Source organism: Balearica regulorum, chromosome 16 (genome assembly GCF_011004875.1).
Source record: "Balearica regulorum gibbericeps isolate bBalReg1 chromosome 16, bBalReg1.pri, whole genome shotgun sequence".
NCBI classification, from domain to species: Eukaryota; Metazoa; Chordata; class Aves; order Gruiformes; family Gruidae; genus Balearica; species Balearica regulorum.
Genome location: NC_046199.1, coordinates 9,828,901 through 9,853,282, shown reverse-complemented (window position 1 = coordinate 9,853,282; position 24,382 = coordinate 9,828,901). Strand labels below are relative to the sequence as shown.

At 50.3% G+C, this 24,382-nt stretch overlaps 1 protein-coding gene and 1 long non-coding RNA gene across 3 annotated transcripts; one reads left to right on the top strand and one right to left on the bottom strand.

Annotated features, from left to right (window-relative positions):
• Positions 1–1,249: 1,249 nt before the first annotated feature.
• Positions 1,250–18,296, bottom strand: TCEA2 (transcription elongation factor A2). Of its 2 annotated transcripts, XM_075768384.1 has the most exons (10): positions 18,084–18,295; positions 15,353–15,415; positions 14,721–14,826; positions 13,180–13,270; positions 7,220–7,353; positions 5,684–5,740; positions 4,727–4,881; positions 4,242–4,388; positions 2,183–2,254; positions 1,250–1,561 (listed from the first exon to the last, which is right to left on the bottom strand). In XM_075768384.1, the coding sequence occupies exons 1-10, from the start codon at positions 18,150–18,152 to the stop codon at positions 1,553–1,555; spliced, it is 903 nt and encodes a 300-aa protein (XP_075624499.1). In that variant the 5' UTR covers positions 18,153–18,295; the 3' UTR covers positions 1,250–1,552. The 2 variants fall into 2 exon arrangements, with proteins under 2 accessions (XP_075624499.1, XP_075624498.1); XM_075768383.1 differs by lacking the exon at positions 1,250–1,561 and having other exon boundaries at positions 1,568–2,254; positions 18,084–18,296.
• LOC142604096 (uncharacterized) lies at positions 17,677–22,730 on the top strand. The gene is made up of 2 exons (XR_012837993.1): positions 17,677–17,869; positions 21,918–22,730. It is a non-coding gene; the product is annotated as an uncharacterized LOC142604096 (long non-coding RNA).
• The last annotated feature ends 1,652 nt before the right edge of the window (positions 22,731–24,382 follow it).

The following is a 24,382-nucleotide window of genomic DNA, read 5'->3' as shown; positions in this document are numbered from 1 at the left end:
ACTCTGGAAGGGGGAAGCAATGCCATAGGAGATGTGACTGCAAAAGCTCCTGCGCTGCTGTCAGTGCAGAGGACTGCTCCTGACCAGGGTCCCCCAAATGCTGCATCACCCCATTTAAAGGCCAGGAAGAGAAGAGGTATTTTAATCATCAGAATTTCCCCACCGGGTTCATTACCTCCCAGAAAGAGCACTCACACATGTTTGCAGATCTGGCACCTGAGGCTTCCTTTGCTGTAGCTCCAAGCTCACTTCAAACCTCATCTGTTTCTAGAACAAAGTGCTAACAGCTCCCACTGATACCTGTAATCCCTACCTCCTCCAGGTCCAAGCCTCTCGAAAATGGTCTGTACTGGCAGTATTTCCCCCTCCTCCTGAGACTCTCCAGCCAGCCCCTCTGAAAATTCAGGCTGCCTTTCAGCCATCAAGCTAAGAGCAGAGCATACACAAGCAGGAAGGTGCCTGGGACTCCCTTTAAACACTCCCACTGGCCCACAGATTCCCTCCAGCTCCTTTATTCATGGCTTCCCCCGGTATCCAGGTGAACTGTTCCCAGGTTCCCTGTGTGATGGCTATGGGGAGCAGGTGGTCTTGGGGAGCAGGAATAGCAACAGGCTGTTGAACACCTGGTGACTGCCCTGACCATCCCTGCTCCCGCTTAGGGCTGAGGGAGCTCCTGGCTACACAGCTCTCCTTCCAGAGAGGAATGGAGCACTAGGAAACACCAACCTCACCTGGGCCTAGCCACCTTCCTCCCTGTCCTGCTCCCTCAAATCAATAGTTTGGGTTTGTTTTGGATTTTTTTTTTTTTTTTGGTGGCTGGTGTCACCCTGCTTTCACTCCATGACAGCCTGGGCTGCACATTCTCAATCTCGTCTTTCAGCAGCCTGTGCTGTTGGCATTTAAAGCCCTGAGATGACAAAGTATGCATCACCATGCAAAGCAAACAAGTGCTGCCAAGGTAGAATGCAGCATCTGATCTGTGCCCCAAAAGCTGTGTTTCATCAACAGGTCTGCTCAGCCAGAAGACCACCAGTACTGCCCACCTCGCCACTCCAGGACTTGGCCCAGTGTTTTAGGTTTTGTGAGTTGACAAGGAGCAAGCCTTTGTGCCCTGAGGGTGTACCTACAAGTGGCTTCTTGGTTTCTGGTATTCCAGGCAGTGTCCAGTCCTCATCATCCAGACACTGACTGTGTGTCAAGCTCCCATGCAGTTCCATGCCGCAAAAAACAAAGTACTGCATGCACACAGTTCAAATAAAAGTCAGAAACTGACAAAAATGTTTATTAGTTTTGAAGAAAAAGTGACCATACTCGCTTAGATGAGAAAATAATGACTAAGTGTGTTTAGTGAGCTCTCCTGCCAACCTGTCAGCCCACAACTGTGGCTCTCCACTGAGGCCTGAGCAGAGAGGCAGGCCTCCGTGCAGCTGCTCTCTCAACGCGTGACAATGCAAACTCACTTGGGACACAATACACAATTGCCGTGGGAGCTGGCGTATGGAGGTTGCGCTCTGATCTGCGTTTGGCTGCCGCTCTCGGGCCATGGCACATATCAGCAGAACTGCAAAAGAAGGGAGTTTAAACCCCGATTAGAAAAACCTCACTGCCAAGGGGACTTGCAGGACATGCGTGTGCTGCCTAGAAGAAGATAGGGATCCAGGTGATGGTCTTGTTTCTGAAGCTGGCAAGGGCTGGGGGATTCTGCAGAGGCAGGGCTCAGCCCCTGGGGCAGGGGCCAAACAGAGCTCCTGTTTGAATCTCTCAGCTGTGGCTCTTTGGCACTTGGTGGCAGCGCCATTTCTGCTCACCATCAACCAGGAGATTCCTGCTCACCCCCGAGCTCTCTGTGCAGTATAAAAGAGCAGTTTTAAAATGCTGAATGTCATCACCACCATCTCTCAAAGGACAGAGGGAGCATGGAAAGCACTGTGAAGTTGGTCATGACAGAAGAGGGAATGTGAGGAGGGAGGCAAGGAATGCAAGAGTGAGACTTGACCCCAGCTGGTCTGCAGAGATGGGATGAACCCAGGAGCTCTTGCCTCTGTGCTGGGAGGAAAGATCACTTGCTAGAGCCAGTCAGCATTTGGCAAGCACCTCTGAGGGAAGCAGCTAAGCATCTGCAGCATCGTTGGTGCAGCTACCCTAACACCCCTCAGTGCCAGTAATATCCTTGGTGTGCTACCTTCCAGCGATTCCCACACTCGTTGCACACGACGAAGGTGGTCATGGGCTCATCGGAGCTGCGGGTCTGCACCTGGGGGAAGAAGTGAGGGAAATGAGAGCCAAGCATTGCACATGGCCCCATGGGGGGTCACAGGGATCCCCTTGTCCCTCTGGCCACCAGGGATTCATGCTAGGGTCACACTCAGAAATCAATGAGAGACCAAGGCTTGGGAGGGCAACAGGAGCTTCCCTGTAAAATGAGTCTGGTTGTTTTACACACAGATTACACCTCTCATGACCCCTCTCTAGCTTGATGCTACCAGGGTGTCATGTTTGGGGCAGCAGATTTCCCTCCTCACCCCCTCTTGCTGCCCATTCCTTGTGGGTGGCTCCAGAGGTGGATACACCCACAGCCGGTCCCTCCTGTACTGTCCCCCAGAAAGGGATGCAGCCGTCGGTAAGACTACAAAACCCTCAAGCCCATCAAGCACGTGCTCCACAGCGACACATAAAAAAAGCACTCAAGCCATTCCCTTTTACAGACCTGGCCTCACAGGAACGTGCTCTGGGTTACCAGGTTCTGCGCACTTCCAGTCTGTTTTGTATTTGAGCCATTAAGGAACTCTGATATTTAACCCAGATGTGACTGCTGCCTCTAACTGACTCTTGCCAGAAACACATACTTTGCTAAAAATCAGATTTTCATGGCATTTGAATACCACAAAGCAGATCTACACTGAAAATACTGGCACTCCCTGTGAAAGTCGGACAACAGAACTATGTCAAGGGGTAATTATGGTGATCTACATGTGTAATTACCCAATGTGCAAGAGTCACAGTATTTGCATGATGCAAATCAAGCATGTTTTGCAAACGCGCTGGATAGCTAAATTCTGTAATTCTCACATGACATTACTGCCTGGCTTCAAATACTTTCATAAATGCCAGTTCATCTACTTGTCACTTACAACATCTCAGTCACCAAACAGCAATTTCACTGGAAAATTAATAAAAATACAGAAAACCTTTCTGATATTTCTATTTTAGAAGACACTGTTGTCACCTGTACCAATTCCAGGCAGACTCCAGTCCACTACAGGTGGAGACAAGAGTCTCCACTACAGGTGGAGACAAGAGTCCCATGTGCTGCTGAGGCGAGCGAGACAGTCCAGGCAGCGCTTCCAGCTGACTTAGGGACCACTCACAGAGCGAGGCCTCTCGCCTGAGCCAGCCTGCAGGATGCAAGGCTGCTGCTGAGCCAAAGGAAAATCCCCGGTCAGCTGCCTGGCTCTCATCTGCGTTTGCACATCAAGTCCAAGCACACGGAGTTTCGCTCGGTACTTGCACACACACAGTCTGTGTGCACCCACTCAGTAGCAATTGCGTGGTTGCTGGTGCATTTTTGGGTATCTGCACATTCTAAAACACTGACTCACAGCAAAGGCGTATTTATCTCCAGATGCCTGGTGTGAACATGGGAACTAAAAAGCACCAGTAATGCACAAGGCTTCCAGCAGCTGTCCACTGAGGAGAAAAATCCTCTCTGCCTGCTCACATCACTGCTTCATTTATTCCTTGAGTTTCACCTGTTTCATGTTTGATTTTAAGTAAGTTGGGGTTTGTCCAGCTGCAGCTTATCTACATTCTTAATTTGCACTTTTAATACCATCAACATGCCTGCCTTGGTTTCTGCAGTCTCTCTCATCTACACTACCCACTCCTTTGTCTGAATCTCCACATTCCCAGCACCTGCTTTCAACATGCAGCTCCCCCGAGCTGTGCTGCAAGCAGCACTGTTGTACTTTTGAAAGCTTTCTCGGTGCTGTACAACCCCCACTCTTGTACAAATGAGCCAAAAATAGTTACACAAGCTCCAAGGAAAGATGTGTGCAAAATCATTGTGCAAAAGCGGCACGTTCTAGAGAGCCTTGAGTGTACAAAAGGGTTCTCTCCACCAGTGGCAAAACTTGTGCCATGCTGCAGGGCCTGTCACGGACCAGTAAGAGCTCGTGACTGTGACATATCATGTCCTGTGCAGAGGTCACCAGTGCGGAGCCTGTAGGAGCAGGAAGACTAACCTGGGTGTAGGTGCAGTTCTTCTTCTTGCATTTCCCACAGGTGAAGAGGTCAGTCTGCGTCCCTCCTGTCTTGGCCATCTGATGCTCCCGAATTGCTTCTTTCGTCATGGCTTTCCTGATCTCTTTCAGCTCATTACTGGCCATTTCCTTTCAAAAAAGCAATAAAATCACATCTGTCCTGTTTTACCACCACACCCAGTACAGTGGAAAGAATCAACAAGACAGGCTGGCCTAACAGATGGGTATTAAGACAGAGCGCCTTTCATTCCTGGTTTCTGGTTCATACCAAGGCCCCCATGATGATCTGAAGTCCCAACAGACTACTCTCTGCATTGCAAACTCCATTGCCAGCTTGCTCCCCATGCATTCTGACAGCATCAGCTGAGAAATCTGCAACCCAGGCAGGAGACCAGCCCCTTGCTTCAAGCTAAACAAAATGACACATCCTCTGTCAGAAGCAAACCCTGCTCCTCAGGCTTCCTCACCTCCGAGGTCATCACCGCGATCTGCTCAGGGGTAATCACCCCACACAGCACATTCTTTTTCAGCTCAGGATTTTTGGAATCCTTCAGATTCGAGATACGGCTCCTCACTCGGTTTTTGTATTTCATGTCCGTGTTCTTGACATCCTGGTATATGCGTACATGGTAGTCAAGGAGTCTGCAATCAACCCAGTGGCATCCAAGCACTTTCTATACCACTCGTGAAAGCAGGGAGTGTTACTCACTGCCAGGTCACAGATGAGTGTGCTGGGACCCAACAGCAGTGTCTGCTCTGGGAGGTTAATGCTGCATTTGAGAGCAGGCCTATACAATCCCAGAGTTCAGGGGCTTTCAGTTCTGGCTTTTTCACTGTGCTGAAAAAAAAAAATCTTTCTTTTCAGTTATGCTCAGGTTCTTCAACCTGCTCTTTCTCTCAGCAAGGCAGCCACAAAACCCTCCACTAAGAGAACCCAGCTGCACCTCCTACCCCACAACCCCCAAACCAAGCAAACTCCTGGCTTATCTCAAATCGACATGCAACTTGATCCTCATCACTCCATCCTTCTGTCTATATTAGCACACTCTCCTCAACAGGGAGGCACAGGGAAGTTGCATGTATTTGGAAGCAGAGCTGAGAGCAGGAAATAGCATTTTTATGGGAAGGACAAACTGGGGGTTACAATCCATTATGGTGCAAACAGGAAGGAAATAACCATGTCCATCATACCAGCATGGGCTCTGCGCTGAGCTCCCACCACCACACTGGTCGTTCATTAGTGACCCAGGACCCAGCCAAGCAGAGCTGGAATCATACCTGGAACCAGACCCAGGGCCCTGACAAGCAGAGCTACAGCAGAACATTTATGCAAAAAAGACTGTCCCACTTTTTCCTCCGAGCACATTAATTTCATGGCCTGGACGCATGCACACCCTTGAAGAAGCCCCGTACAGTAAGGATATATTCTTCAATCTGGGCTGCTATGTGCTCACAGTCGGCACCAATGGCAACATAGTCGTCTGTAAGACAAGAGAAACACAAGGTGAATGACTTCCAACCAGGTACGGGGTCCCCAGGCTCAATATTTCTGAGATACAAGTCTAGATAATTTGCTATTTTAATTTACATGCTCTTTCCATCAAATGGCATCTTGGCCTCTGCTCTAGCTACCCTCTGACCCTTTTGAAAAGGGCAGTGACAAAAATAGACCAATCCAGCCAGTCTATGCCCTCTACCTCTCTAGGAGATGGATTGCACTAGACAAAGCTAACAAGAACCTGGTCCCCAAAACTTAGTTTTCCAATATATTCTTGGTATAGTTGAAATCAAACTTATATAGGCAGGAATTGAGTCTCATCAGATATCAGTGTCCATGAGAAGTAGGCTCTACTCAGACCAACAATCTGGCAGGGCCTGAAAGCATGCAGCATCAGTCAAGCTTTCATTTCTCTTCTCAGCTCAGGACTCTCTGCCCCTTCCCTCTTGTTTCACACGCTTCTTCTTGCCAATTAAACAGCATCACATAGAGTGAAATAATTGCTATGAATTTGGACACTGGGTATGGTAACCAATGCTATAAAGCAGGGAACAGGGACGAGCTTAGCGACAGACTCAAGGGGACTATTTCCAAGACTTCATATGGAAAGGTTTTTTCTAAGAGTTACACAAAGTATTTACTGCAGAATATATAAACACATGCGCACACATAGGAAGGGTAGAAATAAAGACTGTGAACTTCTCCATCTGCCATTTACGTTCCTTGGCTCCAAATTAATAAACTCTGCAGTGCTTAGACCCCAATTTTCCAAAGGGATCTGCAATTTGGACACAAGCATGTGTTCAGCTTGAGATCTTTAAAATCTGACTTTCAGAGATGCTGAGCATCTGCAGTTGCCTCTGTTTCAGATGGCTCAGCCTGAGTGCAAGAGAGATCTATTCCATCCCAGATCCAGAGGACCGTGGTATTTAAGGGGCTCCAGTCTGCACAAGCAGGGAAATCTAAGAGCAGATGGTGACTGGCATAAACACCATTACCGACAAATTCCACGTATTGAGTTACAGCTTCATTTTGTGCCCTCAGGGTAAGCAGAGATGACAGCTTCACTTTACAGCAATCAGACAAGACTGAGACCTAGAAAGGGAAGCAGATACCTGCACACCTGAAGATGAAACTTCTGGCCAGACCACCCCAGGCTGCAGAGCAGAAGACCCCATGTAACCCCATGTTCTTATCAGCCATCCCCTGACACACTGCCGTGCCTCTGGCTCAAGCCACAGCCACGTGCAAGTGTCTAAAAATGCTGCGATGCCAGCCAGTTTGTCAGAGGGGTGACCAGTAGCTAGACTGAGCTGATGGCAATAATCCTTTGACAAGGCTGCTCCGGAAGAGTTTATCTAAGAGGAACAGAGGTCTCTGACCTACACGCAGAGGTCTCTGCCAGAATGCACCAGGAGCTGTGAAGCACTTCAGACAGCGCAGGGTTTCCCCCAGCACTTACCATCAGCCTGTAGAGCTGCTGTCAGCATTTCTCTGCATTTGTTGCGGACAGCATCACAGGTGACAGGTGCCGGAGGGAAGGTGGTGATTTTGGGGGTGGTCGGAGTCTTTGGAGGCTCCTGCCTTTTGTTGGAGCTAAAAGAGAAACATCACCTGTCAGAATGTCTCAGTCTGGGTCACTGAGAGCAGAGAAGGGATCAGCAGGGATGTGGCCAAGCATCCTCTTAATCATAATACAAAACCAGTTAGAGGAAAACAGTGAAAAGATACATGGCCTGAATCAGCATATAGCACAATACAGCAACCAACACCATTGACCCAGATACAGTCAGAGTCCACAGGAGAACTCATAAATGGAAGGTATAATCCGTGAAACAGGCCTGCCAACCAACTTCTGTCAGTGAACCCATCACAACTGCTGCACCACTGGGCATCAAGTGAACAGGTTACAAAGCCATTGGACACCATCAGTAACTCAAATATACTCAGGACTTCCTGAGACTATCAGGACTCTCGGTCTAGTAGCATATTGCAGATGCACAGTACGTTATTCCTCGGTTACTTCACAGGACACAGAGTCCATAAGTGCTCTCAGTAGAAAAGGAGCAGGAGGAACCACTAAGGTTAATCTCAGCAGGTACTGGAGCTGGTTCCTGATCTCACATCCTTTACTACCAAGATGTTAGCAGCAGGAAAGAGAACAGCTAAACAAAAAAGTGCTCTAGCTCTTGTAGCCAAGAAGGAGTGCAGCATGCTGCCTTCTGGGGCAGAAATCAGAGAAGCCTACACTAGCCCCTCCAGAAGGAGCTGCCATGCTAAGGAAAAAGAAAGAAAGTGGCTCCTTCAGCTCCCATATTAAAAAAAACCAAAACCACAAAGCGTAACACATAAGAGGATCTTCCTTTTGCCTGTAATCTGGACAGTACTCTTTGATTACTCACGGAACAGCACCCCTACACAACCACACACGGCTTGTACAGGTGCCAGGCTGGCACAGGACTAATAAATACTGCTTCACTCACAAAAATAACTTCATTTCCATCTGCAAACAATCATGGGCACAGGCAAGGGAATGCAAACACCTGCCTGCTGTGGCTGACTTAGTCAGCTCATCTGCCAGGGGAGCTGGCTGGACAGACCTACGGTGAACAGTCACCACACAGGCTGGGCTTGCACACGCTGCTGCGAGGTTTGCATGCTGGAGGAGTAACCTCACTGAGCAGTTCAGCTGGGTGTACACCCACGGCGTTAAGACATCTTGCCCATAAAGCTTAACATCTGCACATAGAGTTAGTTAGCCCTGCAAATACTGCTGGTAGAAGATTCGGACTATTATGATTCCCAGATGATTTTATAGAACTTCCTCCTCCCATTAAATCTAAGCAGAACAGCAAATTTTTCAGCAGAGATTGCTTCAACTTTGGCATTTGGGCCATAAAATGCACTGTATTTATGGCCAATGCCTGGTAACATTAATGCAGCAAGAGACAAAGGAAAAAAACCCAGAGAAACTCAGATATTTCAGCTGTGCCATACCAGCAACATCTCCTTGAACATCTAAGTGGTTTGACAATTGCTGTTAAGCTGGGTCACTACTGCCAGCTCTTTGCCATCAAAAATAAATCTGTTTTGAACAAGCACTTCCACTACACTGTCCTGGAAGGGATTAGTCACCCCAGAAAAAAACCCAAAACCCAGTGCTAAGCTGGAAACCTTCTGAATCTGCTGCTGCACAAACCGAGCCAGACAACTAGACAACTTCAGGGACTTATCCTGGGAGACCGTGCTGCTGCTAAGTTCAAATCCAGTCTGGCTCTGCAGTGCCTCAATGCCAGTAGATCATCATTAGGGCTACTGGATTTCTGCCATTCAAAACCTCACCAGGCCCTTTTAAGAAGCATCCACTAGTGCACCTTCAGCAAATTGTTCAGCTCAAACCATAGCTGAGGATTAATTTCTTGCTCACATGAAACAGATGCACTCTACGAGGGAGATTATATTGTGAGCTTACTGTATTTCTCCTTGACCAGTAACTAAATAAAAACACTTTTTACAAGCTAGTTTTACTGGTCAGCACTGCAGGAGGCAATTAAGGAACAGATCTGTGCCCAAACAGCTCAAAACATTCAATAGGATTTATACTGCACATATTACAAAAAGAAAAAACAACTTTGCTTGCAAATAATCAGTTAGATGATGATCTTCTCCCACCTGGGATGTACAAATTGCCAGCAGGTACTTTTGTGCTCAAAAAGCTATGCACAGATCCTAGGCAGCACACGTGGGGGGTGTATATAGCAAAGCATACACAACTCCGGAATAACTCATCTCAATCACAGCTGATCATGTTGCATAAAACAGTTTGGAAAAAAAAGACTTCCAAAGGACAAAGGCAAAAAGCCTAGAAAACATACCTACAATAAAAGGAAAGACTGAAGTAATTGGAGTGGATTGCAACAGGGAAGACTTTGAGGAGACAAGTCCTGAAACACCCAAAAACTTGTTACAAAGGAAGACAGTAGGAAAAATCCTCCATACTTGCTAAAGACAAAAGCATGAAGAAATAGTCTTAGCAAGACAGGTTTTGACTGAGAGTAAGTTTCAAATTGTAAAGGTGAGTTATGAACTAGAAGAGACTGCCGAGGACAGCTGTGGAAATGTCTTACCCTGCGGTTTTTTTAGGGTTGTCAAAGAGGAGCTTAAAGAAAGGCAGGTCAGGGACAGACTGGGCAGAGGTTGTGCTGTCCTGGGAAGGGGTGGCAGGAGAAGCTTTCCTGAAAGCTCTTCTAGCTTTAACTTTTGTCTTGTTTTGCAAGCAACAGTGACACTAAGGTCTCCCAGAGCAAAACACTGCATGTGAACTTTCAACACTGACCTTTACTACATTCAAGACTTAAAGACAGATCTTTAAACTAATATTTGGACACGTAATACTTGATTTTCAGAAAGGTTCTATCTACAAATGCTATTGACTTAAGTATTTAGATGTTTATTCCCTGGAGGTGGAAGAAAAGCTAGACAAGATGCATGGTTATCCCACTTCTGTTAGCTGATGAGTAAAGACATTCGCCTACATACACATACATGTCATACGTGCCCTGCGATGACAACTGATCACTCACAAATTAGAGGAAACAGACTTCTCAGCCATTCCAAAGAATGTACAGACAGTTATTTATTAAGCTTTAGAAGTTAGTTTATAATTAGAATAGTTGGGAAACAGACCTCAAACACACCTAGAAGACTTACTTCAGGAAATCCTTGTGGTTCACACTGTTCCTGTTAAACAGGAGAGCGAGCTTGTAAATCTATCCAGGCAAGAAAGGTTTATACATAAAAAAGGCTATGCTGGAACAAAATGGTGGCAAAGCAACAGCCAGAGACTGCAAACAGAACTCAGGGCTGCACTGGAAGAAAATCCCACAGAAAAGCTAAATTCAGGCCACAGATCCAAAACCTCCTAATAAAGACAGTTTAGAGGATCCTGGAAAAGAAGAAGAAGTTCATGCTGCCAGAGACAGAGAAACATTACACATAGTCCATTAATGTGTACTACACTAATGGTCTAAAATACTACAGCACAACAGAATATGCTTTAGATTACAGTAATGCAGCATATAATTTCACAGGTGCCAGCTCCACACTGGCTGGCTCAGAGCCATCAGGTCTCGCAGTGCTAGCTCTCTAGTCACTACAGAGGGATTTCTACATCTGTGTTCCAGAAAGCAAGACAAGTTTCAGGCCAAGAGCTATTCAAGTATTTCTCCCTGACAGAAGAGGAAGGCCTAGCCAAAATCTATCAGACTAAGTGGCTGAAATAGCTGAATACAAGCTGATATCTTTGGTGCCCCGATAGCAGCCTCATTTGAGCCAGCTATCACATGCTGAGCAACCAGTCAGACTCCCTTCATCACAGCCTGCGCTTCAAAGAACAAAGACTCTTCACTGCTAATAACTTATATTTTGTCAAGGCAGATTAGTAGTTTATTTTGCAGCTCTGGAGAATAAGCATTCCTGTCTCTGTAAAAAGAACCTGGCTCAGACCAACACTAGGAGCTAGCCACTTCTGCTGGTCCGTGCTACGCTAATCCATTTGTTATGTTTGTCCTTCACAACCAAGGGGATGCTTTGCCATTCAGAAGACGGAGGCTGAACACATGTAGAAAGAAGCACCAACACCCTGCAGTATCTGCAACACATCAAGGCACAGAGGAGCATTAGCAGCACATGCCAGAAAGCTCCACTCCACATACCCCACAATAACTATCTGTCAAAGCAAGGAGACAGCGGGGTTTTGCCTCTCCACCTACAGCCAGGATCCTATTCCGAGTGAAACTACTACAAGCCTCACCCTTCAAACTAGATGTTCTAGCAGGCCCAACTAGTTTTTCTCCTTAAGCATCTACTGCCACTGTGCCCAGGGAATGTCTCACACTTCCTTCCCCCTAGGCTCCACATTCCCCAGCATGAATTTTCCAAAGGTTAAATCAGAAGCTTCCCTTTTTCTTTGAAGTGCAATACTACTTCCTGGCTTGAGCAGTACCAGCCAAGTCAGTAATACTTGCCTTCTCTTTTCCCTGTCAGGAGCAGCCAACAAGTACTTCCACACAGGCTTCTGCCCTTACCCTGGAGGGAAACCTGCCTCCCCTTACCAGTAAGGGCATGCACAAGGCTTTTAGCCATGGCTGACTCAGCTCCTACCTTCACCAGCCCTACAATAAGATCCTTCCAGCATCCGCACCTCAGGGAAGGCAGTACCAGTCTGCACTTTGGAGTATAACGATCAGGATATGGCTCAGATGAACTCTCTCAGCTTACAAAGTAACCCCTTCTCCACTATCACTGACTGCTCTTTGGCCTCCAACCCTCATCTCCTCTCAATGCCACAAAAGGAAACAGCAGCTGGGAGACTCCATCCTACTGCTCTTACCCTCATACCACTGCTGGACATGTCATACACAAAGATCTAGACAGCCCTGGCTCCCATGTTGCAATGTATCACTACAAGACTCAATTCTGGCTGTGAAGTCTCGCCAGTACTTTCATTGCAATACTTAACAAATCCTTTTTCACATTTTAGGGAAGATAACCAAAGATGCAAGTCAATTAAAGTTACATAGCTCCGCTTTCTCCATCAGCAGCTCTCTGTAGAGCTGCAAAGAGCTCACACCAAAGTGTCATGCCTTGAATGATCCAAGCAAAAAAAAAAGGAAAAGTGAAGGGTAGAGTGACAAGAAAGTGACCGAGAGAGACAGGCTGCACACACAAAAGAGCCTGCAAACCAGCAGGACTATAGCCTTAATACTCTAAATCTTCTGGCAAGCTTGGGCAATTGGCTAAATCACTTAAGGGTCAAACCTACGAAGCACACACCTTTTAAATCGCATTTGCCCCCTCCCCTTTAATCACTGCCTCCACTCAAGGGCTTGGAAACAGGACGCAACATTCAAGGCATGGCAAGGAGCAAGCATGCAGCAGACCTGCCAGATGGGTGGACTTCTGCTGGGACTGGCCAAGAAGGGAACAAAGAAATGGAAGTTTAACTATAGTGATGTATGAATCAATCCCATCCATCACTTCAGATAGCAAAGGCCAAAAATAATCTTCATTCTAAGGAGTTCAAAGTTAGAAATAAGCAAAAATATATAAAAATGCAATGCAAAAAGTATTTTACTAACAGAAAAAAAACCAACACAACCAACAGTAGAAATACATAAAATAAGATGTGAGTAAAACGGAAAAAACTCATTAAAGCCACTGTATTTGGTAGATGTTTATTTCTGTGTTACAGTTTATTAAAAACACCACACAGATCATCTCTGAAGAAGTCTAGACTCCTGGTGTTTCTGACCAGGAATCTGACTACACAAAATTCCTCAGACACTTAAAAATAAAAATTAATGTAAGGTACTCTAAGAAAATTCTGTAACAGTATCATCTTTGGTTAAAAGGAAACATTACCTTTGGTCTCTTGAGTTACCAGTGTCCTTTGAGGAAGATGTTGGCAAGGACAGGCTTTTCTTTTTCTCCTCACTTTTTTCCTCAGAAGCATCTATATTCGAAAGAAGAGAAATGGATGTTAAGGCTTTCAGAACTGGTCTTTACACTATGACTCCGCATATGCTAATCAATGTCTTAATACACAGAGTTGGCCTAAGGCAAGTTATTATTCTCCAAAAAGAATCAGAAGAAAGAATGGTTTCCATGCTTTCTAACAGACCTTTTACTTGCCTCTAAGTAGAAACTAATTCAAACAAAAGCTTTCCCCACCAAATTAGAGAGCAATCACCTTGCCTGCCTAGGAGATAAGCTTCCTCACAAGGCATGCTTCATCACAAAAGTTTCTTTCAGAGACGCCCTGGCTGCTGAGAACAGATTAGATCGCGTTCTCTAAAAGCACCATTTCCAACCAACACCACCTGAAGGGCCACTACGGACTAGTCCTTCAGGAATACAACTTCTAGTCTTTCCCAAGTGCTGTTGAAAGCCAAAAGCACAACCCTGGGTAGGACTTTCATTACTCTGTAGAAGAAGTTTGACCCAGAGGTAACGTGTCTCAGCCTAGCCAATACTCATCAACCCTAACATGGAAGTGACAGTCCCAGCCAGGACAGGAACACAGTGCTTCTAACGCTCATTTAGCCTAACAAGAAACCGGGAGCCCTGGGGTGCAGATTAGAGTCTGACACACATTTCACTTAGCCTCAAACAGCACTTGTTCTTTGCTACACCCAACTGCCCAGAAGATTTGTTTAAAAAATAAGGAGTGTTTGAACTTCTCATTGGGGTACTTTGCCCCTAGCATAGAGTGGGAGACACACGGTCTTGGGAGCAGGACACAGGTAGAGCTGCCCTTTCAATCTCAGTGCTGCAGATACCTCATTCTTATCGCAAAGATAACCACTAAGACCATATTTGTAATCCCCCCCATCTGTAACACTGACATTTGTTTGTGCTATATCAGCATTAAGATTTCTCAGAATTAAAAGCTTCTGCTTATCAGCATCCATCACCATTAAAGCCACCACAGCAGGAAACAGTCCATGTGAATTTGTCTACAAGGTGTTAAACTAAGGTCCTTCTCCAACTCATCACCCAAAATGCATTCCAGCATTTCTCTTTCCAAGCTGTTGCACAAGGTTGACAGCACACATTGAATTAATGCCACATAGCACACAAGTGGGGACAGAGGGTTCAGAGTGCAGATATTGTTTCTACAAATAATGTTGCTCATCATTATATGGACAGGGACAGGTACGTGTTAATAGTCCTGAAGCTTTCAGTGCTCTTTCAAGGAAGAGCTAGCTGTTGGGTTTCCCCTAAGTCTAGAGAAAAGCATGGTAACAGACAAAACCTGGAAGACAGAGGGTGCAATTGTAAAGGCTGATTTGCTGGAATATTCTATGTCAATCAATAGTTAAGTTCTCCTGAGAAACCCAGCCTCCTGCTGAAGCCAGCTCCTTCGCAAGTTGAATCTGACAGGAACATGCTGATTTTCTTACCTAGAAGTTTTTTCCAAGATTTGATGAGGGATTTGGCAAGTGATATGACTTCTTCATCTGTGCTCTGCTTTCTCAGTGCGTTTACCGACATCCCAATGCGGGTGGACTGCAAGTGAACATTCAAATGAATCATTCAAGAACAGATTCATTATTTGTTTCTAACTGAAATCAGAAATAAGCATGACAAAGTCACACCAATGACCAAGATATGAAGTATCCAAGGACTTGCAGAATGATTGAATTGTAATTCTGTTCACACAGAATTGTAATTCTGTTCACACCTCCCCAATGTCCTGAATATCACCATTACAAAGACTTAAACAACTTCTCCCATAACTGCCCTTTGTTTACTACTTTGTTTTTTCCTCTTTTTGAAACCTAAGAAACTGTTTGAGCAGTTACCCACATTTGCCTCATCAGCTGTATACAAGTTTCAGGCAACGCATGGTGGCCCAGATCTGTTTAACTGCCAGTCCAAAACCCAGGTTCAGTACTATTTTCTGGATTTAATGTTTATTTTGATACTTTGAGTGAGGCAAGAAGTGAAAGGAAGTCTATTAAATTTATCTAGACAACATTTTAGACTGATCCATATGCAGACTTCAGCTTTTTACCCTAACTGTGCAACTCACCTGCAGTAAGTCCAAAGTCATAGGCATACTTTTCAGTTCTTTCAGTAAATCCATTGCACCATCCTGCAGAGGAAAAGAGAAACGGAATGAATGCCTCAGCTTTTAGTAAAGAAATATAACAGCTTGGGAATAAATTCAGAAAGTTGAATTCAAATGGAAAAACACCAACAAGTCTTCCCTAAAACATCAGCAAGATTACTGCTGGGACTGCTATTCTGGACAGACAATAGATCATATAATCTGGAAGCACCTGAGAGATTGGAATGGGCAAAACAGAAGAGCACTGGAGCACTACAGATCTTTGCTGGTGTATAGTACAACTGCAGCATTAGCTTATTATCCTTACCTGGCAAGCTTAGCCTTTTTAACATCTGAAAAATACACTCTGAATCACACCTGTCCACTCAACACACCACTTAGCTTCCAGCAGTACTCCTACCATCAGACTCACTATTTTGGAGGCCCTGATTAATGATGTTACAGTTTAGCAGAGGTGCAAGAACTTCAGTCACCCACCTAAAGCTCAGAATCATTGCCCAGAGACAGAGCTAAAAGTATCCTCTCTCTCTACAGCATGAAACTTAAAAGATGCTGTTTCCTAGTTTTAATGTTGGTACCCCACTCTGCTCAGGACAAGAGCTTGATATCAGGAGCAAAGCCATCGAGCAGTGAACCTGAAGAGCCAGTCACTTGAAACTCATTATATGAGGTTTCCTTGCATCACCTCTGCTTCCCAGAACCCAGATCTAGAAGAGAATCTGGCTAGGCAATCTGTAGATACATAAAATTGGTAGTCAGTCAGAGAAATGGCAAGGACAGAAGCACTAGCCAAGCTTCCCTTCAGCAGCACTCAGCAGATCACAGCCTGGAGTACGCCTGTCTCCATTCAGCTAGCTCTTTCCTCCCATCATCCTTCTATCAAACAAGGCCTTCTAGTGTTCACATCTAACGGCTCATTTAAAACACCAACCACTCCAAGCCCATTTGCAGCACAAGACCTACAGAGCCTACAATTGTGAAGAAGCAAAGCAGCCTGCACTGACAGACCCCGTCCTCCCTGTGCAGGAGGGCCATTTCCGAGTCACTGGAGGAAGCAATCCAGCTGCTGGTGCCACCCTACAGAACAGATGCTGAGAAAGCCAGATCAAAGCAGAGTCAAAGCTTTCAGTGTACACACAAGCAACTCATACCAGTATAAGCTACACATTACTGTACCCAGAACAAGCAACTTCCCACTGAGGCAGTTTCACACCTTTCCATTCCTCCAACGGCCAAACGGACTTCATTAAATCCAGTCCTTAACATACAAAATGACTCGGTGACTCCTGTCTCTGTTACCAGAAATGGAACCACTTGGCACAACGGCAGCAAATGGGGATCCAGGCAAAAACTAGAGCAACAAGCAGGTACTCCAGACAACCATCCTGCAGGAAGAGTTTGCAATTTAGCCGATGCACAATAAATATGCTACGGTTCAGTACCGTATAAAATGCCAACCAAGAGAAAACATTGCACATCACTCATTTAAGCAGCTGCTTCTTTTTCAATGAAGCTTAGAAGCAAATTCTGCAAAATTGTTCCTCTCCTATTTCAACAATGGGGTTGAAAACATGCCATCAACAGGAACAGACATCACAGGCTGCAGGTTAGCCCAAACACACTTTTCTGGGTTGCTAGAACAGCTACACCCCTATCCATGGCTGGCAGAGCTGGTCCAGCATCCAAAAGTTCACATGACAACTGCACCCAGCATCCCATCACCCAAATACCACGTTCCCCTAACTCCTTCCCCTCCTCACCCATCACCTCCTGTTCCCCACAGCCCCTCCCAGCCCCAACAGCCCTCTCCCCCATCACAAACACAGATGTACAACCTACCTCCATCACAAACCCTTGTCACCCAGCCTTCCGCCTTGGCACTTCGTGATGCTGTTTGTACTTGTACAAACACCAACCGACATATCGCATTAGGCAGGGAAACACTCGCTACTGTCCCCCCAGTCACATCAGTTACATTACCCCCCCACGAGACCCCCAGTGTGCAGACAGCAGCAAGGCCAGCCCTCCACACTCCGTGAAAGTGAGCAGAAGCAGTGCTTGCTTGGGATGGGGAATGGGGAGGCAGGAGGTAAATACAGAAGCGTTCAGGTTTTCTGAGGGCAAAACAGAGCCCCAGACCAGCGGGAAGGATCCCCCTTCCCAACGGGACAGGGGAGGAAGGCTGAGGATGCTCCCCGGGAGGGGAACACCCCAGCAGGCAGCACAGGGTGAGCCCCCGGGTGCTGAGCTGAGGAACAGGGGGTGCATGAGGCCTGGGGGGGGAGGAGGGGTTCCCACAGCACCACAGGGGGAAACAGCCCTCGTCCCCACCTCCAGTAACTGGCAGTGGGATGGAACGGGGTGGATCCCATACCACTGCAACGGATGGGGTCCCACGGAGAGGGAGACCACCCCACTGCAACCAGCTCTGGGGGAAGAACCCCACCTTGATGGCGGGGACGCTTCTGCTCCACCACGGTAACGACTGCATAGAGAGGGAGGCCCCCAAAATGGGGGCTGGGGAAGGCCCCCTCACAACGGGCACTGAGGGAGAAGCGGGGGGTCCCACAGCACGGCAGCGAAGACGGAGGCCCTGCAGAAAGGGAGGCCCCGGCTGCTGGACCATAAACGGGGGAAGGGGGAGGCCCCCTCACCCCAACCGAGCTGCGGGGGCCCTGCCGCCGCCACTCACCGCGCTCTTCTTGGCCACCATCTTGTCCAGCCGCCTGGCGATGCGCACGATCTCCTCCTCCCCGCCCATCGCGCCGCTCCCCGCGGCGGCCGGTCCCGGGGGCCGGACGGGGGGGGGGAGGGCTGGCGGCGGCTGCCCGGTGCCCACCACAGCCCCCGGTACCGCAATCCGGCGGGCGGCGCACGGAGCACGACGGGACTTGTAGTCCTCCAGGCGCCCGCCCGCCTCTTCCCGGTGCGCGGCCGAACTACGGGACTACAACTCCCAGGGTGCCCCGCGCCCGCCCTGCCCCGCCGCGGGGCACTGTGGGAGATGTAGTCCGCCCCCGAGCAACCGCAGGCCGCCGCCCTGACGGCCCCGCAACGGAGCGCGGCGCAGGAGCCCCGTGGTCGCTCGTTCCCGTGGTCTCCCCCGCGGTGCCGTTTCAGGGTCTCCCCGAGCCAATAGAGACTACACGCGTGTCCCAACCTGTTACTGTGCAGCACCGGCGGCTGAGCCAGGCCGCCTCCCCCTCAGCCTGGTGCAACATTCCCCAGATTGGGGCTGCTCCATCCCTCAGGGATCCCCCTTGAGGGCTCACTGCACCCCAGGTAGCCCCGCATCGAGGAGGCCCAAGCACCACTCCACTCCCTACACAGCCTGGCCTGGGTGGGAGTGGGGAGCCCTGCCCTTTATAACCTGCCCAGCCCTTGCCACAGGTGGGTTTTGCTGCACCAGCCCCAGGTGAGCCGGTCCCGATGGAGCTGCTGCAACTCGGGCAGCAGCACCGCCTGAAAGAGGACGTGAGTCAGCAGCCCCGTGGTGCTCAGGCCGGGGAAGCGGCTCCAGCAGCGATCGAGCACTGCAGGAATATCTCCCATGGCTGCAGTCCCATGGCAGGTCGCCTTCAGTGCCACGGCTATCCCTGCTGCCTGGCTAAACCGAGACGTGGGGCCGTGCAGCCGGGCCGGTGCAGCCTTGGCAACTTGAGACTAATTAACAGAAGGATGGAGAGGGGGACGGATGGTTTGGGGGTGCCCAGGCCGGAGCGAGGAGCCCCCCTGTAGGTGGCACTCGTAGACTGTGCGAGGGCGGCGCGTCCCCCGGGAGCTGCGCAATGTCTGCTCCTGGGACTCGCTGCTGAATATTCTTGCTCTCTCTAGCTGGTTCCTGGCAAGGGGAGAACTTCGATGCCTCCTGCACAGCTGGCTTCGCAGCCCTCGCCAAGCGCGGATGTTTCGGAGAGGGCCCTGACTGTGCTGGTAAAGAGCGGCCATGTCCTGCCCCAGCGGGGCCACAGATCAAGCGAAAGGGTGGAGATGTGCTCTGTGTGGCCTCAGGGTGCAGAATTAGGTGTTGGGAACCAGGGCTCCCTGAGCTCAGCTCCAACCCTGCTCTGTCCTGTGGCAACTGAGTCACTGAGGGCAGAGTTTAGCTTTACCAGCACACAAAAGTGGGGAGTATTGAACAGATCAGTGCTAAACTTTTCCTGGGTGGCTGTCCCCCAAACTGCCCGTTATGTACCTAAAGCTGCCAGCTTGCTGTTCTTTATGGCAGCTCGCACTGAGTTGGACAGATCTCAGGGATCCCCTCGAGCAAGAGCTGCTACCCAGATGTGTGAGACACGTTTCGATTCATCCCCAAACTGGTAGAGGTGGCCCCAGACCAAACCTGACCTCCAGGCCTTCTCGCTGGCATGACACTTGGAGCTACCTTGAAACTTCTTGGCTTGGCCCCATGTTTGTGAACGCGAGTTCCCTCCAACTCGCTGTCTGGAGCCTCTGCAGCATCTGGAAAGCCTCCATCCCTTGGCAGGGTCTGTCTGTGAAGCGAGGGGGTGCCATTTTGGAGAGGCCCACCTCTGTGAGAGAGGAGGAAACAAGTCCGAACAAGGGGACCTTCTGGAGGTCCTTGGAAGCGGACAGCTGCCTGTCCCGTGTGTGGGGTCGGGTCACGCCAGTCCTTGGCGTCAGAGGCATGCTCAAGCAGCACTGCTGCCACTGTGAATGTGGTTTGTATCACTGCAACGCGAAGATGGTTCCTGACCACAAGTATGGCCGGGGACGTGTCTCAGATTCCACAGCGCACAGTCACCGATGCCGAGCGCCGTCACCCCGTTGCTCCCTGCCTCTGAGCGAAAAACCCGTCACCCTGCCAACGCCAGCCTCCTGCCGCGGTGGACCGTCCTCGCCCAGGCCCCACGACTGCCTGCCTGGTTGGCAGCAGGTCCCTGAGGAACATAACAGCACGAAATCCTCACGCCTGCAGCCCCATCCGCTGCCTGCTGGATGGGAGAGGAAAATGCCCCCTGCCCCTGCATGCCTGCAGGGCACAGGCCAGCTCTGCAGCCTAACCCTGCCAGCCTGTGGCTCCGCTCTTCCCAAGGGTTAACACAACAGGCGTTTGCAGAGCGGGGAGGGTTTCTGGCTGACCTTGGCTGGGAAGCAGCCGTGGCGTCGCTCAGCCCAGCCCCCCGAGCGTGGAGCCGGTGGCCGGAGCGCTCTCCAAGCCTGGGTGGAGGTAGATCCAGAGGAAACTCCACCTCCGCGGGAGCCAACCTGCTATTGCAGGAATTCCCAGAGAAATTCCCGCTTGGGCTGATCTGTCAACGGATCCATGAACTTTCTTTTACCTCTTGTGAAAGCAGCTACTTGAATGTGCTAAAAACGGAGCAGGGGCGAGTCTGTCGCTGGAGCTGGGCTCAGGGAGAGGTTGGGAGGGGGCTTTAGCTGACCCCTGCGCATCAAGAGGCACCGTGAAAGTCTCTGTGCGCGGTGCCTTGCTGGCAACTGCCCTCAGCAGACAGAGCTGATGGAGCCAGGAGAAGAGTTTGCTGCAAAATAAAACCCCACAAAATCTCACCTGGTTTTCCTACTGGGCGACAGTGTTTCCCAAGTGACTCTCAGCTGATTTGGGCTGGATCAAGTTAGATAAGCTTTTCTTGCTTCCAGTATCCCCAGCAAATTCAAATCACCATCATTCGTTTGGAGACCGGCCACCAAACCCCACCCTTTCTGTTGCTCCCAACCACCAGAGGCTCAATCTGCTCCACTTTTGGAGAAGGCAGAGATGAGGGGCACTCCTGGGCCCAGCCTTGCCCACCTACCCACCATGAGACCCGCGGGGAAGCTCTGTCCTGAGACACCTCCTAATTTCAAGCGTGCCCAGGTCTCCAGGATCTCAGCCCTGGGGTCACGGCTCGTAGGGACAGGAAGGTTGGCTGTCCCTGGGCTCTGAGCTGGTAGCGAGAGATCCCATCTGGGGAAGAACGGACAGCAGGTAGCTGGTAGACCCCAAGCCCTCATCCGGCACCGTGAACACCAGCCAGGGGATAGGAACAGCTGCCATAGGTTTTGGCAGAGCAACGCTGATTTTGGGGAGGGGTTTTAATGCGTCTCCCCTCCTTTTCACCCTCGTGACCCTGCCTTGGCAGCAGTGGAGGACTCCTGGCTGTGCTGGGTGGTTTGCTTCTGGCTCTCGGCCGTCTCCACCTGGCACAGCAGCTGCCACAGTCGCTGCCATGCTCCTGCACTGATGGTCAAGCCTTTCCCAGCACTGACCTCCCTGAGGATGGTTATTCTCCTCTTCCTCCCTGAGCCCAGGGCAGCTCAAATTTGGGAGAGGAGGAGGAAGGAGACAGAGGAACCAATCCCCCAGCCACGAACTTGTGCCAGCCACAGAATAGAAGCAGGGGTGCTGCCTTTTGTCCCCTCCTTGCTGCAATTGTCTGATGTCCTCAGTCTCCCAGCCCTGGCACCAGGGACATTTGACCCTGGAGGCCAAAATCCTCCATCCAAACACTTATGAAACCTGGAGAAATTGCCACAAATGATGACTTGCATTTCTGTCTTGCAGACTGTCCTGTTTTCCCCTCTGAGGAGCCAAAGGACCTCTCCACACCTCATCTCATGGCACAGGATCCCCTAACACAACAGAAACCAGCATGGCTCCCAGGAGATAGCGCAGGCTCCATCCGTGCCGCTCTGGCAGAGCAGCCCACAGAGGCTCCGTGTCCTCCTCTCCCCACAACCTCCGACCTCATCTGTCCTGAAGCTGCTGGTGAGCAGCCCGTGCCTGGGGACACTACCATCTGGACCTCCTGGGACAAGTCATGCACCAGGAAGGGCTGCAGGATTTGGCTGCAGCAGGCAGCAGCCATGGAGGGGAGCATGGCCAGGACCACCCTGTGTGGGAGCCCAGCCTCTGCCACCCTGCAAAACGGGGAGCATGGAAGGGAGGACGCAGAGGAGATGATGGTTCCCCTGGGCACTGCTCATTGCGAGCACCAGGGTGGAGTTTGGACCTCCAGCTTTGCAGATGCTCTTCCGAGACACTTTGGTTGTTCCCTAAATCTCCTCCTCCTAACAATTTTAATTATACTGGCTGCTTTTCAAAATAATAATGACAGGGGGAGGAATAAGTGCGAAGCAGCAGCCTGTCACACTTTGCGAGGTGTTCTCGGGGGACGCTGGGCTAGACAAGCAGCTGGCCCAGAGCCGTGCCAGCCAAGTGGGTGCAGGCTGCCGTGCCACACCAGCCACCAACGGGCTCTGGGGTCTGGGCTGACCCATGTGTGCGTGAGAGCGTGTGCAAGCACTCAGGTCTCCTTTCTCTCCCCCTCTCTGTCTCCTTTCATTCGCCTTCATAAAACATAGGAAGTTCAAGCCATTCATTTTGCTATTTGTGTCTCCCTCCCCACGCCCCGGCTCCCTCCCTTGCCCCCTGCAGCCTCTCGGCTCGCTGCTTGCCCAGCATCCTTGACCCCGAGAAGTCTGGTGTGTATGCACTTCCCTTTTGGCCCATGGAAAGCGCCACTCTGAACTGGTGCCTTGATAAGTCTGCTGTGGGAAGGCAGGGGCTCCTGGGCTCTCACACAGGGCTTTCCAATGCAGCATTTCCTATGCTGTCCCTGCTCGCCAGCGCGATCTCCAGACCAAGGCGGTGGGGAAGCTCTCCGGATGGCGGTGCCCCTCCGAGACAGCAGGTCTGTCCTCCTCGGGCTCTCGTGACTTGCTCTGTGTCAAAAGCCGTGGCACGTGGAGGGAAGCATCCTCCCAAGGAGGAGGAGGACGGTTAGCTTCTCGTGGACTAACGTGGCACCTCTCAGCTCACCCACAGCAGAGGCTTGCAAAGGGCTTTGAATCCCCAGTCCCCTCACAACGGTTTTGCAAACAGAGCTCTGATACTGTGTCCCACAGAGTTTGGGATCAACAGGACCTGTGTCCTGCCTGCAAGGGAGCAAGCACACCTCCCGCTGCCTGCCAGTGAGGCAGAGGGTAAAAGCCAGGCAGTGAACAGGCAGCGTTTGGCCACCTCCGTCCATGGCTGGAGCAAAAGCTGCTTTGGCACGGCTGCAGGGAGCTGAGCAGGGCAGATTCCCCCCATGGTGAGGGCACCCGTGATCTAAAAGCTATTGGAGCTCCTAGGGCCGGGTCTGGATTCATGTACCTGAGGGGGCTGCTGCGAGGATTGGGAGGAAGAGTCTGCATGGCCGAAATCAGCAGGGCAGGCGGCTGCACCGTGGTGTGGAGGGTGAAGGCAGCGTGCTCCCTGCCTCACTGCCTCCATCATTCCTTTTGAAACCCCCTGGACACCCCCTTGCCCCATGCTAACCATACAGCAAGGCCGAGCACAGCCAGGTCACCGGGGTTTTGCCATGCCCTCTGCTCTTCAGCTCTGCCCGCAGAGATGGGACCACAGATAAGAGCTTTCTCCCGCTTATCGCTCCATCAGCAGCACTGCAGACGGCTCAGCTGCCCCACCGCCGAGCACCGAGCCCTGATCTCATCAGCGCGCTGCACACTTGCGACTCAAACAATAACCTCCTTCCCTGCCCGACACAATTCCCAGAAATGCACAGCCTCCTGCTAAAGCCTCCCTGGGGGAAAACATGCCAGCCGGCCTGTCGGCACCGGCACGGACATCGCTGCCAGCCGCTGGCAAACACAGCCTACTACATCCCCGGCGTGGAGGCACCTCTGAGAAAACAAGGGTGTGCTGGGTGGGGTGGAGGGAGCAGAGGGAGAGACTGAGCTGGAGTCCTTGGGGCCATCCTTCGGCTGGCTGTGCTCAGGAAGTCCCTCTCCCTCCGGGCGTTGGTGGCCAGGCGCCTTGCCCCATCCCAGCCACCCTGTTCCCAGCCCGTCTCTTGGCTGCCATCACCCTGCCTGCTCTGACGCCCACCGGGTTCACAAAAGCTGCTCGTGGGGCCAGGAGGCAAACCCAAGCCCCAGCTGCCCAGACTGGGAGGGTAGAGACAGGGCTCGTGACTCCCCGCACCCCAGCAGACCCCCAGCTCAGGGAGGCTTTTCTGCCTCTCA

Bases quoted from the DNA above. Each gene is read 5' to 3' on its own strand.
- TCEA2 (XM_075768383.1), bottom strand. From the start codon at position 18,152: ATGGGCGGGGAGGAGGAGATCGTGCGCATCGCCAGGCGGCTGGACAAG. The intron at 15,416-18,083 runs GTGAGTGGCGGC...TTTCCTCTGCAG, and splicing joins TGGTGGCCAAGAAGAGCGCG to GATGGTGCAATGGATTTACT. The intron at 5,741-7,219 runs GTAAGTGCTGGG...CTTGTCTTACAG, and splicing joins AGCAGCTCTACAGGCTGATG to ACGACTATGTTGCCATTGGT.